Raw genomic sequence first — 15,303 nt, 5'->3', positions numbered from 1 at the left:
TAAGCAAGGGGTCAAATCACCATTAAACCTAAAAATCTAATTGTCAAGGAGTTAGACTTGGGGATGGGAGGGAATCTGGGATAAGAGATGGAAGGGTGGGGATATGGGGTATTGGGATTAGAAGTGGGAACTCTATAAGACTGAAAACCCATTGTAAACAATGACACAAATCGTAGTGTCTAAATAAAAACCTTATCTTTTAAAACTCCCCCCTTTTTTTTTGCTTTTTGGGTCACACCCAGCGATGACCAGGGGTTACTCCTGGCTCTCTACTCAGGAGTTACTCCTGGCAGTGCTTGGGGAACCATATGGGATGCCAGAGATTGAACTTGGGGATTGAACTCAGGTTGGCCGCAAACAAGGCAAACGCCCTACCCGCTGTACTAGCTGTACTCTGGCCCTCTTTCCCTCTTTTAAATCTCTCTCTCTCTTTTTTTTTTTTTGCTTTTTGGGTCACATCCAGCGATGCTCAGGGGTCACTCCTGGCTCTGCACTCAGGAATTACCCCTGGCTGTGCTCAGGGGACCATATGGGATGCTGGGAACCAAACCCGGGTTGGCCGCGTGCAAGGCAAACGCCCTACCCAATGTGCTATCACTCCAGCCCCTTAAATCTCTTAACATCATTAAATTATAAGATTTTATAAGATTTTTTTCCTTCATATTCTTTCTTCCCAATAAAAATATGCTAATTCTGGTGAAACCAAACAGGGAATCCTAGGAAGTTGCTGTCATCTCTCCCTCCTGAGCACCTAATTAGAAAGGATCAAAGAATAATAACCCTTTGCTAAATCAGTATCAGCTCTTTAGGAGGAATATTTTTAATTAAAACATAATACATCCTAAGAAGCAGAAAGATGGTTATGATATTAATCCAGGTTAATGTTTTAAAATCTATTATATGTATAATCATATATATGCAATTATATATAATATATAATACACTCTTTTCACCACATTACTGAAGCCAACATAAAACAAATGTACATGTGAAACTTTTTTTTTCTGCTTTTTGGGTCCCAGGTCAGCTGCGTGCAAGGCAAACGCCCTACCTGCTGTACTATCGCTCCAGCCCTCTACATGTGAAAATTCTTAAGCCCCACTACTTCAGAAAGTGTGGCCCATGGTCTAGTGAGGAGTCACAAATGGTTGTCAGTCCACAACAGTATAAATGTGGGCATTATGAGAAAACATTTAGAAACCCTACAGCAGTTGATGCTGCTACAGTGCCCAAGTGGTGAGGAGCAAATACTGGAGAAGGCGCTCAGAAGTTGGTAGTTATCAAAATGGCGTGGTATGAGTTGTAGGGTTATCAAAACTGTAATATGTAATTTTGATATGAGTGATATTAAATAAATGATATGAGACATAACTCATGAGTGCCACGAATGATATCAAAACTATGTAATATTGTTTTGATATGATATCATTTTGATATGATATGAGTTGTAGGCTTATCAAAACTGTGATATGAATTGTAGTTATTAAAACTGCATAATATAAGTTGTAGTTTATATTACTAGAATGCATTTTTTAATAAATAGGCTCGTGCACCACAAATAGTTTGAGTGATACAACTTTTAGAGCCATTAGTACTATGTTCACTGCTTCATGAAAAGAAGAAATGACCTGGGAGCTGGTAATACAGAGATAATACAGTGGGAAGGGCGCTTGTCCTGCACAAGTCCGACCCAGGTTCCAACCCCAGCAGCCCGCATGGTCCCCTGAGCTCCCAAAAGTGATCTCTGAGTATAGAGTGAGGAGTTAGCCCCAACCACCAGCTGGGTGATCCCCTCTCGTCCCTTCCAAAAAAAGAAGAAACAACATAACTCAAACTACTCTTATCAGAAATTTACCTTAAAAACTCTATTCAAAATAGTCTGGTTTTGAAAACCAAATCAAAGTAGCCTGTTAGAATGTTCCACCAGAGAAATAATTTCTTATGTCCTTCAAAATATCAAACAGTAAATGATAAACAAGATTTGTTTTTTAAAAATAACATAGCTATATTTACTCTGGTGAATTAATTCTCGATGAATATGGAAAACTTGAAAAGTTTTTATTATAGCACTTAAAATCCAAAGCCCTTCAAGAAAAAAGCCTACCTATATATGCTGTAAAAATTAAGAAGCCTTGGAGAAGGAAAGGGAACAAGCAAAATATAAGTGCTGCATTCAGTTCTTCCAGTTCAAGTTTCAGGATTCTCAATATAATTCCTATCTCTTGCACCTAAAATTCATGAAGCACTTTATAGTATAATCAGTAGGAGCTGGATTATTCCATAAGAGGGCCATCACTCAAATAACAGAAAATTCTCCTTTTGAGAATTTCACTCCAAAGAGCCTTATAGGATGAAACTCCAGAGCACTATCCATTATCATGACTTCTATAAAACTCAAGCATAGGGGCCAGAGTGATAGTACAGTGCGTAGGGCATTCGCCTTGCATGCAGCCGACCCCAGTTCAATCCCCAGCATCCCATATGGTCTCCCCAGCACCACCAGGAGTAATTCCTGAGTGCAGAGCCAGGAGTAACCACTGAGTAACCCCTGAGCATCCCTGGATGTGCACCCCCACCAAAAAAACCGCAAAATCTCAAGCACAAAGAGTTACTTATCTATTCCTATCACACCCTTTTTCATTCCCAGAGATAGACTGTAGTTTATATTCTAGACTATTATCACGGTCTTCTTGGTCTTTTTTTGTTATTTTCTATTTTTCCAATCTATCCTCCAAATAGCCATCTTCCAAGAACAATCATCTGATCAAGCCATCCTTCAGAATAAAAACACCTAAGCAGCATATGGATTCTAGGTTTGACTTAAAGCCTATCTTTCTAAGATTGCACTCATCTACGGAATATAAAACAACAGAGTAGGAGACTAACACCCAAGAATAGTAGTATATAATACCAGAAGATTGGCTCCATAGCTTGGAAGCTGGCCTCATACGCTGGGGGAAAGTCATCCCAGATAGAGAAGGGAAGACCAAGTAATATGTGATTGGAGATCCTGTGCGGGAAGGGAGATGCGTGCTGAAAGTAGACTAGAGACTGAACAGGATGACCACTCAATACCCCTATTGCAAACCACAACACCCAAAAGGAAAGAGAGTTTGGAATTCCATCAAATTGGAATGCCCCACCACAGAGGCAGGGTGGGGTGGGGGGGACGGGATTAGGGGGGTGGGAGGGATACTGGGTTCATTGGTGGTGGAGAATGGACACTGGTGGAGGGATGGGCTCTTAAACATTGCATGAGGGAAAAACAAGCACAAAAATGTGTGACTCTAACTGTACCCTCACTGTGACTCACTAATTAAAAAATAAATAAATTTAAATTAAAAAAAAAAAAAGCCTCTCTTTCTAGCTTCAGTCTTTGTTTTTGGCATTGCACACCTGGAGGTACTCAGGAGCCACTCCTGGCTCTGTTTTCAGGGACCATGGTGGTGGTACTCGAGGATTCAAGAGTTTTGTGGCCACAGTCAGGCAAAGCCAGTGTCTTTAATGTCCAAACTATCTCTCCAGCTACAGTGACTTGCCTTTTTAAAAGAAAATTTCATTTCCTAAGATAAGCAATGGATTTATAAGCATCCAAATCTTACATGTAGATTATTTAATCACTTTCAAACTGAATTTGTTACTGGAAAAAGAAAAAAATATGGGATAGAGGGTGGGAGTTCACAAATTTAAAAGGACCCATTGAGGAAAGCACAACCAGTCCAAACTACTTGCCATTCCTTAAATGCCATGCACTTCTCTTAGGTCTCCATATACTACACCCAAGGTTTGGAATGTTTGTTATCTTGCATACCTGCAAAACATATGCCTATTCTTCTAGACTCAGATAAGCTTTGCTTTAAAGCATGACTTCACTTATTTTTCTACCCCTTTCTTCTTTCACAAGATACCAGACATTATTCATCTTTGATTTTCTAGTTGCTTAGCTTATAATGGGCACAGAAATATTTACAGAATAATCAAATGTTTCCCAAAGTTTTCTAGTTGCTTCCAGAAAGAGAAATAAATAATAGATTGGTAGGCAATCAGACAACAAAAGGAGGAGGAACATACACAGGGATGGCTTTTGGAATATGATGATAATTCTATTTCCTAGTCTGGGGACAGTATCCTGGGGTTCATTTTATTAAAGTCCCTTAATCACATGTTTTCTACTGGCATACATATTACATTTCACAATAAATTAAAAAGTCAATCTGCACTGATAGCACAATAAACAGAGTACTTACTTCACTTTGTGGCTCCTGGATAACTTTATAGAGAGAAGAAACTAAAGAACTCTTGTCTTTCAAATTCTTGGCGTAATTTGGTAAACATGTTTCTGGTAGTGTCTAAACAAATTAAAAGAAACATTTCATTGTTATGAAATATTCAGAATAGGCAAATCCAGAGAGGCAAAAATCAAATTAGTTTCTGCTAGAAGGATGAGGAGAAACTTGGACTAATTGGCCAGTATGTGGAGACTTTTCCAGGGAACAGACAGGTCTTAGGTTAGATGCTGTTGTTAGTAGCTCATATAAATGTACGAAAACCACTGAATTTTCATCTTAGTGATTTTTATATCCTGTAATTATATCTCAACCAAAATATGCAAAAAATAAAACATAAATATCTTATCATCCAAAGGGACAAACATTTCATCTTAGAGCACAGTATGGGTTTAGGAATGAGAATACAAACCATGTCTAAAGCCAAGGGTACATATTACAAAAATAGTATCGTGTAAGTTAAAAATCTTATTAGTAATATTGATCTTGCTTAATAAACATAGGATCTATACTCAAACCTAAACTCCACAGAAATCTGATCAAAATAACTTCTGAATTACATACTGAATACATACATCCTGAATATTCAGTTAGGAAACTGGGGGTAAATTTCAGATTTCTCAGAACTGGGAAAGGAGAGCCACAAGACCATCAGTTTCTAAATGCTAGTTAAGCTGTGGATATCTAATACTAGTTTGCCAGTCCTGCCTATCCAGAACCACACCTGGGCCAGAGAGTTGGGAAGAGACAAAACTCTACCAGTCATAGTTTGGGGTAAAGCAGTAGAGAAATCTGGAAAATAAGAAAAGCACTTCATCATAACAAAATCTATCCTCTTGTGGCAAAGTAATATTTAAGAGCAGAAATATTTCATCCTAATTTCCTCCCCACACCCCAGGTTTAACTATTGAAAATCTGACATGTAGGGAATCAGAAGCAATGTATGAGGAAAACATCTTTTTTTTTTTCTTTTGGGTCAGACCCAGCGATGTTCAGGGGTTACTCCTGGCTCTGCCCTCAAGAATTACACCTGGTGGAGCTGGAGTGATAGCATAGCGGGTGGGGCATTTGCCTTGCACGCGGCCGACCCTTGTTCAAATCCCAGCATCCCATATGGTCCCCTGAGCGCCGCCAGGAGTGATTCCTGAGTGCAGAGCCAGGAGTAACCCCTGAGCATCGCCAGGTGTGACCCAAAAACCAAAAAAAAAAAAAAAAGAATTACACCTGGTGGTGTTTGGGGAACCATATGGGTTTCTAGGGATTGAACCCATGTTGCCTTGGGCAAAGCAAATGTCCTCACCTATGTACCGCTCAGGCTCCAAGGCATGTTTTGTTTGCATGTCTTATCTACATGTTTTTTTTTTTTTATGTATTGAGTAGAGTTCCAAACTATTAATGCTCAACAGATGCAGTTATAACTTTCATGACAAAATGTTATCATGAAATATCACCCCAAAAGTTAACGGCATTATTATGATTTTAGTATATAAAATGAGTATGGGACTCAAACAAGTTTACTTCCTAATTCTGCTATTAATTAGCTGTGTACTCAGAGGCAAAGCACTTACAGTCTATCTCAATTTCACTTCGGTAAAATAAGACTAATTTTACTTCCATTGAAGTGTTGATATATTGATGTAAAATACCCTAAAATAGTACCTTGAATATTATAAGTACTCAAGTGTGATTCACCTTTTTCCACTAAAATCTTCTTTTAAGGAATATATAAATTTAAAGGATACTATGAATAAGTTCTGTGTTATGTAAACATTTTAGAGTTCACATGAAATAGGCAAATCCTACAAATGTAAATTTTAGTATGTTACAGTATATTAGGAAAATTAAGAAAATTTATCCTGTTATTTTTCTATCATAAGGTCTCATACTCAAGTATTTTTCTGAAGAAATTTATTCTAGGACAGAATAATAAATAAACATTATCACTATTTACAGTCCAACAGATTCTTTAAAAATAGGTCACATTTCACCTTAGGATAGATGAGTGGAAAGTTTTTTGTTTCAAGAGTTTTGTTTACCAGAATTGAAGTAAATGTGAACTATCTGGGAACTTCTCACCACACTCCAGGGCAAGGGGGAAGTAGTTTCACTGCAAATGCTTATATAAAGAGGGGATTAAAGCATTCTTCAATATTTCAAAAGCATGTAACAAAAGATCTCCAGGCAACATTCCATTTCCATTATTTGATCAAGAGTAACCTAATACTAAAGGAATTACATAAAAGAGAGTAACAGTCAAGAGCAGATTTCTAATGCCCTGAATGGAAATGAAATGGAATTAATGTGTAAAACATTAGGTATATCTACCTATAAAATTTTAAACTAAGAAAATTGAAATTATGAATCTAATTGCAGTTACTGTCTCTTGTTAAAGTTGTAACAATTCTCAGTTTATGCACCAATTAAATTTTATGAGGTAAAATATCACATGAAGTGGTATTCAAGGCTTACTCCTGGCTCTGTACTCAGGGACATCTCCTGGTGGAGCTCAGAAGACTGGGTACCAGGGACTGAACCAGGGTCTGCCCCATGCAAGGCAAGTACCTCAATTCCTGTACCATTTTTCTGAACTAAACTAGAGATAGTACAGAAATTATACACAATCCTGCCATTATTTCATTTTGTAAATGTAGGGAAAGTTACGGTTTTTATATAAGTGTACAGAAAGGTTAACATATAATTTCTGTATTTATGACTTATGAAGTGCTTTGAAAATTTTAAGATCTATAAGAGCCTAACTGCAAACAGCTACATGTTCTTGATGTGTTCTAGCTCAAAGTATTCTTTTTTTTTTTTTCTTTTTGGGTCACACCCGGCGATGCTCAGGGGTTACTCCTGGCTTTGCACTCAGGAATCACTCCTGGCAGTGCTCAGGGGACCATGCGGGATGCTGGGAATTGAACCCGGGTTGGTCGAGTGCAAGGCAAATGCCCTACCCGCTATGCTATCGCTCCAGCCCCACTAGCTCAAAGTATTCTTAAATACCAGCTAAGCTTTCTCATTTTTCAGAAGGCAGAACCAGAGACCAAAAAAAAAAAAAAAGTAATAATAGGAAATTATGTGAAGAAATTAGTCTTGTCAAATATGGAAAAAGACAGATGCTTCATACTAAAGTATCATTCAGCAGATGGCTTTTTTAAAATGTAAGGAGATGATATGGATTGGATAGAAGAGAATTAATGAAGACGGGCAGATGGGAAGAGAACCAATAAATAAACAACTGTTCTTCATTGCACGTAGGAATGGATTTTGAGTCACGTATTAAGAGTCAGTGTCTACCAGAAAATGGAAAATATAAGAATCTGGAAATCTACTAGGTAAATCTACATATAGCATTAAGAAAAACATAATATAATATGAAAGATATTTTATAAATAAATCTTTGGAAGTATAGAAATAAAACTATTCACAAAATATTAAATAATAAAGTCCCAGCCTAATCCTTTTGCTGGTGCAGAGAGAATATCAATGAGGACCCAGAGCTAAAATAGAAACAATAGTTTTTTCAAAGAATTAAATAATTTAAAGAAAATTAAATATCATTTGTTTAGATCAAATAGTACTGGTGTATTTGACAGGTTATTGAGTAAGGTTAAAAAATTGGCATTGCAGACCTGGATGTAACTAAGTGAGAGAGTGTATGCCTTTCATGTATGATGCCGCGGGTTTGATTACCAGCACTGTAAACAAAGAAATAATGTTGGGAGTTCAGACTGACCCTGGAACAGAGGAGAAGAAAAATCATCTTTACAAATATTTCAGTTTTTCTGATGCAGTTACTAAGACCCAAAGGAATTATACAGTTTGTCCAACATCACAAGGACACTGTGCAGAAGTTTTATGATTAGATAAAAAAATTTCTGATCTTTCAGCCCAAAGTATTTTCTAGCATTTTACCAGCTTTTTGTCAACCTAATTTCTTTTAGTGAAAGATGTGTTGGCTTTATAAGAACCTGGTTGATAAATAAGACAACCAACGTAATGAAGTAAAAAGGCTTTTGCAGAAATCAACATTATAGATAATATGGGGGCTAAAGCAATAGCAGACAGGGCATTTGCCTTGCACTCGGCCAACCCAGGTTCAATTCCCAGCATTCCATATGGTCCCCCGAGCACTGCCAGGAGTATTTTCTGAGTGCAGTCAGGAGTAACCTCTGTGCATCACTGGGTGTGACCCAAAAAGCAAAAAAAAAAAGATAGATTGATAGATAGATAGATAGATAGATAGATAGATAGATAGATGGATAGATAGATAGATAGATGGATAGATAGATAGATAATATAAGCACCAGAAACATTTCCTAAATATTGTAATTAATTTATCATTATAAATCATTTTAAAAAATCATGAACAGCTTTGTAAGGCTCCATCTCACAGTGATTCAATAAAAAAGTTTTTAAAACATCATTTCAAAAGACAAGGTACACTCATTTAAAATTACATAACAGATTTGTTTTCAAGCCCTTTTCTATCTTCTATCTGATGTGCTAATTTTGCCTGACAACTTTAGTTTCCTTATCAATCTCAAACAGTTGAATTTAATACCTATTAACACAATTCAGAATAATATTTGCATTGAATTTTTTAAATTCCTACTTAATTAGTGAAGGAATAGGAAATTTATTTCCTTTAAGTAGCTACAATATAAAACTCAAGAGTAGTTATTTACACTGTATAAGTTCAGCTAGATTCAAAATTGGTAAACTTAATCTTGAAAGGGTAGGGGAATTCTACAAATTTTTAAATGAAATTTAAAATTTTAAATTTTATCTAGGTACTAATCACTGGGTAGTAACCACTACCCAGAAAATATCGAGACATAGTGATAAAATATTAAGTGGAGAACACTTTGCTTCATCACAACCTAATTTCTTCTAGTGAAAGATGATATTTAGAAAATAGTTAGAAAAATGCTTGGTGTAGTAATTGCTACTGGGGTGTCCTAGCTTCCTGGTGCTCTCAGTGACTAAAGCTAAGAAACAGATACATATATGTATGTATGGCTACACACTTACATAAAAATATATACATTTAGACACATGAGTTCAAACATTTCTCTACCTCCAGTCCTAACACCTTAAGGTTCTTTCCTCATCATTCCTTGTTTGTAATTTCCTTCTCAAAGGGAAACCTGAATCCTATATAAATCCCACTTATTTACTCAACATAAATATCCTTTCAATGAAACCACTCTGGTGAACTCTTGTACCAGACAGCTTTGCAAGCCTTCCTCCCACCAGCCACACTTCTGACTTAAGGCACTCTGTACCTTTCCTGCCACAGAGCCTTCACTCCTCACTACAGGCCAGAAGAGGAAGGAAATAGGAAAACAGATGGGAAGGGGAGGGAATCAGCTACAATTTACATTTTTTTTTTTTTTTTTTTTGCTAAATAGTTGATCCCTGCATTTATCCATTCATCCTAGCCCTGAGATTTTAGCAGTCTCTCTTTACTCATCCTTCCCAACAGTGCCGAGTTAGAGGCTCTTCAAGGTCAGGGGAATGAGATCCATCATTGTTACTGTATTTGGCATATGAATATGCAACAGGGAGCTTGCCAGGCTCTACTGTGCAGGCAGCAAACTCCCGGCAGCCTGCCAGGTTCTCCAAGGATGAACGGAGATGTTACTGGGCCTGCTTGATCAAATCGTTAATCAACAGGATGACAGTGATACAGTGATTTTTACATACTTCTTGGAGAGCCCAGCAAGCTACTGAGAGTATCTCGCCCACACAGGCAGAGCCTGGCAAGCTACGCATGGCGTATTCGATATGCCAAAAACAGTAACCATAGGTCTCATTCCCTTGACCCTGAAAGAGCCTCTAATCATTGGGAAAGACGAGTAATGAGAGGCTGCTAAAGTCTCAGGGCTGAGAGGAATAGAAACATTACTGGTGCCCGCTAGAATAAATCGAGGAACAATGGGATGACAGTGATACTATAATACAGTTGACCCCTGCCCTATGCTGCATTGCAAACCTGCCCTGTTTGGGCTAGAGAGCATGCAAAAGTACCAGGCCCAGCTCTGTCCCCAGCACCATGTGACCACCTGATGACTATCAGGAGCAATCCTGGAACAATGCACCACAAGCCCCTGAGCACTACTGAGTGTGACCCAAAGCAAAAAAACAAAATGCCTTTCTTTGCTTTTTGGGCCACACCTAGTGTGCTCAGGGGCTACTCCTAGTTTTGCCTCAGGAATTATTCCTGGTGAAGCACAAGGGACTATATGGGATGCCAGGGATCAAACCCAGGTCGGCTGCCCACCAGGTAAGAGCTCTACCTGCTATAATATTGCTCTAGCCCCCCAAATGCCTTTTTTCACAACTTCCACAAAGACTAGCTGGCTTTAATAACTGCTTTTGTAGATTTGACTTTGCTAGAAGAATGCCCAAAGGAAAAGTGGTTCTCAGCTCAAATGTGAAAATTTCCATCAAGCCATCCCCAACCAACCATGCTATAATGAACCATATTAAACATTCTTAAAGCAGAAAAACAGCTTTAAAATCACCTTGAATAGTTATTTACTAAAACAACATAGGCAGGGGGCAAAAAAGAGAAGAAAAACCATGCAAGATTTAATCAAATTAATATGTAGAATGCACTTTCATGCAGTGCATTTTTATAGTCCCCATCACTTTATGATGAGTGATGGGATCAAAAGAAAGAATATACAATTTACAATTGCAAAAGCTGAGAAAGTAAAAATATGGCCAGCCATTTATCAGGCTAAGATAACAACAGGAAAGGCCAGCTGCAAAATTAATAGGAAACACTGGTTCTTCCAAGGACACAAAGCAGCTAGAAAGGGTCAAAACTACCTTCTTTACGCTACTGTGCCCATTACAAAACCTTACCATGAAGCTCACATAATGATGTATGACAATGAGAGCCAGAGAACAAGGTAACTCAAAAAACTACAATTTTGATCTCAAAGAGAAAAGTTCAAAAGACAAGAAAACAGAACTTCTACTGGTCAACTAAATAAAAGTTATCAAAAGATCACTCCTAGTGGTGGGTTCAGAGAACCAAATGTGGTGCTAGGGATTAAACCTGGGTCGGCTGTGTACAAGAAAAGCACCCAACCTGCTGTACCATTGTTCCAGCACCAACGGTTATATTTATAATAATAACAGTTAAAGTCATTAGAATCTAAGTCTCAGGAAAAATTATTTGAAATGCAATTATTATAATGAAACATAATTATTACCTTAAATTCTGACAACCATTCTTCCACAACCCCTTTCTCTGAAGTGAACATCTTTCCACATCTGTTCTAAACCTTTCACCTGAAAATAAACATAAAAAACTATTAAAATTTTGTACACATTTTCTTTATAGCAGATTACTATGAAAGTAGAAAATTCTATAAAATTTTGCCAATTATTTGGGTAATAAAAACCATTTCAAACATGGATTATTTAGTTTACCGTAAAACCAATGTGCACAAACATGCTAAAATCCAAGTATTTTGACAAAGTATAAATAAAACATGATGAAATTAACTCAGCAGCATTATTTCAGTTTGCAGGAATGCTAGTTGCAAAACACACCAGATATTTCCTCTAGTTTCAATTAAATAATTCTAAACAGATGATGCATCTTTAAAAAAACTGCATAAAGTACTTTGAAATTGTGAAATATAAAAAGACAAGCAACCAAAACTGGTTTATAGAAAACATTAGTGACTTAATTTGGTAATATTTCAATATTTTGCAATAGCGAGGTCACTTGGTTCTTTTTTTTTTTTTTTGGTGGTGGTGGGGATGGGGAGTTGGTCCTACCCGGCTGTGCTCAGGTCTTACTCCTGGCTCTGTGCTCAGAGATCACTCCTGGTGGCCTTGGAAGACCATATGCAGAACAGGGATCAAACTCAGGAGGGCCACATGCAAGGCAAACCCCTACCTGCAGTATTATCTCTCTCATCCCCATCATTTGGTTCTTCAAAAGCTTACTATTCCCAAAACACAAGTAAAAGTGACAATGTTCAAGATAAGGTTAGGATTTAATTAAGTATAAATAAATTTTTATAAAGTCAAAGTTTTCTTCCCAAGCAAAATTTTAACTAAAATATAAGTTTTTTTTTTTTTTTTTGCTTTTGGGTCACACCCAGCGATGCACAGGGGTTTACTCCTGGCTCTGCACTCAGGAATTACCCCTGGCTGTGCTCAGGGGACCATATGGGATGCTGGGACTCGAACCCGGGTCGGCCGCGTGCAAGGCAAACGTCCTACCCGCTGAGCTATCACTCCAGCCCCCTATAACAGTTCTTTTCTTTCACCTATTAATTTATATGAGACCATACTTAGAAACAGTTCTGAGGAAATAAATCTTAGCTATATCTAAAATCTCTAGTCTTCTAGTTCAGGTACAAATCCTGCATTAAGCTCCTTAATTTTTATTAGCATTAATAGGTATCCACTATCTGACATGTATCAGGTCATAGACACCAAAAATCCAAATTACAAACTGAATCCAAATTATATAACGTATTATAGTACAACCCTGAGAGCAAGTTATTTTCCTCTATAAGAAGTTACCTTCTATCAAAGCATTCTTAAGAAGATTAAATAAAAACAATCCAGTGAAAGTACTTAATAAAGGGTCAGGAAGACAGCTTACAGGGCAGAGCACAAGCCCAGGTGTGTGCAGTCCCGGGTTCTCTCTCACACCCTGGAGGCCTGTAGGGTATGTAGGAGTAGCACAGTGGCATGGAACACCTGCCTCTCAAGCATTCAGTTAACAATTCAAACCCGAGTATCACCACATGCTCCTCACATGCCATCCTGGCAGCTTAGCTGTTGGAGCCTGGCAGCTCTGTCATCTGTGATCTCCCACTCCACCAGCAACTTCCGACAGCCAGGCATGTGTAACCACAATAAATGGTGTGACCTACCACCCCCCCTCTGTCCCCCACAAGCACCATAACTAAAAACATGTGTAAGTACCATGGCTAGGAAGTGCCACACATGTGTGAGCATCATAATGATCCCTGGGGAGCACTAAAATCAAAACTTGTGAAGCTTAGCTACAGAGCCCCACCCACAATGAGCATGTGTGCAAATGCTACAACTAAGAGAGTGCAAGTCTTGGGGAGCACCACGCCAGATATGCAGCCCCTGGCAGGCATCACAGCTGGGCATGTGTGTGACTCCCAGTCCCCAAGTCATAACAACAACAACAACAGTGAAGGGAAAGGGGAAGGGGAAGGAAATAAAAACCAAATTCAACTCTGATACAAAGGAAAAAAGAGAACCTCTCCAACAAATGTTGTTGGGGAAACTGAATATAGCCATATGCCAAAAAATAAAACTGGACTCCTCTCTAATATCACATACAAAAACAAATCCAAAAATGGTTTAAAGACCTCACTGGAAGGCCTCAAAGCATGGAGTACCTGGAAGATAACATAAGTGAAACATTCCAGGACATTAGTGCTAGAGATATTTGGTGGCTGGGAGGCACAGGGGGAAGACAATACTCCAACAGAAAGGGAAGTGAAAGGAAAGGACTACATTAAACTGAAAAGCTTTTGTACAGCAATAGAAAATATAAATAGAGTGAAAAGACAGTCTACTAAATGGCAGAAGATGTCTGCACACCACACATCTAATAAGGGGTTAATAGCCAAGTTATATAAAGAACTCATCCAATTTAAAACAAAGACAAAATACTGGTTTCAAAATACGGATAATGGGAACGCATGGTATCAAAAGGCGAATATCCAATTACCCTTACCCCTTGAGCAAAGAAAGGAGTACAAGGAAAGAAATAAACTGTGGTGGTGGTAGAGAAGGGAGGGTAGAGGGGATAAGAAAAGAGGGAAGGGAGGTAACAGGAGTAGGGTACAGGGACCTCAAACACATGGGTAGTATAAAGTTGTGATATGTATCTAAACTACAGAGCCAACAATTCTGCAAGTATAAGATCAAACTACAAGTAAATTTTAAAATGTGCCTGTCAAGGGGCAGGCCTTGACAGTGGGAGGGAACCTGGGGGCATTGGTGGAGGGAAGTGGACCCTGGTAGTAGGATTGGTTGTTGGAACATAGGATGTCTGAAACTCAACTATGAATAACTATGTAAATGAGGATGTCTTAAACACCTCTCCAGCAAAAATATACAGATGGATAATCACTGTATCACTGTCATCCCGTTGCTCATCGATTTGTTCGAGCAAGCACCAGTAACGTCTTTCATTGTGAGACTTGTCGTTACTGTTTTTGGCATATCCAATACACCACAGGTAGTTTGCCAGGCTCTGCCATGCAGGCGCGATACTCTCGGTAGCTTGCCGGGCTTAGGTAGGTAAAAACATGCTCACTATGACTGATGATCAGGAAAATGCAAATTAAGATCACAATATGATATCACATGCCTGTGAGAATAGCTTACAGCAAACGCAACAGTAAAGTAATGGAGAGGATGTGGAGAAAAAGGAACTCTGCACAGTGCTGAGAATGTAAACTGATGCAACCAGTTTGGAAAACACTATGGTGCTCTCTTAAGAAGCTAAAGATAGGGGCTGGAGGTAAGGCGCTTGCCTTACACGTGGTAGGGCATTTGCCTTGCACGCAGCCGACCTGGGTTCAATTCCCGGAATCCTATATGGTCCCCCAAGCACCACCAGGAGTAATTACTGAGTGCATGAGCCAGGAGTAACCCCTGTGCATCGCTGGGTGTGACCCAAAAAGCAAAACCATAAAAAATAAATAAAAATTTAAAAAAGAAGCTAAAGATAGATCCACTTTTGGGCATCTGGTAATACAAAAATATGAACACATAAAGGTATATCCACTCCAGAGTTTATTGCAGTCCTATTTACAATAGATAAAATGTGGAAGCTACCAAAGTGCCAACTTGACAGATAATGGAATAAAAGAATGATGTGGAATAAAAAAAAAATGTAGGACATTTACACAATGGAATGTTCTACAACTATTTTAAAAGGATAAAATGTTGCTATTCACAGTGAAATAGATGGAGCTTGAGGGTCTCA

The 15,303-nt window shown here is 38.3% G+C and overlaps 1 protein-coding gene across 3 annotated transcripts in view; it reads right to left on the bottom strand.

The window, feature by feature from the left end:
• The window catches only part of HYCC1 (hyccin PI4KA lipid kinase complex subunit 1), a 75,626-nt gene that overhangs the window by 30,105 nt on the left and 30,218 nt on the right, over window positions 1-15,303 (bottom strand). For all 3 annotated transcript variants that reach the window (XM_004604087.2, XM_055139435.1, XM_055139443.1), the window contains exons 2-3: window positions 11,516-11,594; window positions 4,248-4,349 (exon numbers count right to left, since the gene is read on the bottom strand). In XM_004604087.2, the coding sequence (XP_004604144.1) occupies window positions 4,248-4,349; window positions 11,516-11,566 (153 nt within the window). In that variant the 5' untranslated portion in view covers window positions 11,567-11,594. The remainder of the gene's footprint in view (window positions 1-4,247; window positions 4,350-11,515; window positions 11,595-15,303) is intronic.

Source organism: Sorex araneus, chromosome 1 (assembly GCF_027595985.1).
Source record: "Sorex araneus isolate mSorAra2 chromosome 1, mSorAra2.pri, whole genome shotgun sequence".
Classification (NCBI taxonomy): domain Eukaryota; kingdom Metazoa; phylum Chordata; class Mammalia; order Eulipotyphla; family Soricidae; genus Sorex; species Sorex araneus.
This window is presented reverse-complemented; position numbering and strand designations above follow the sequence as displayed.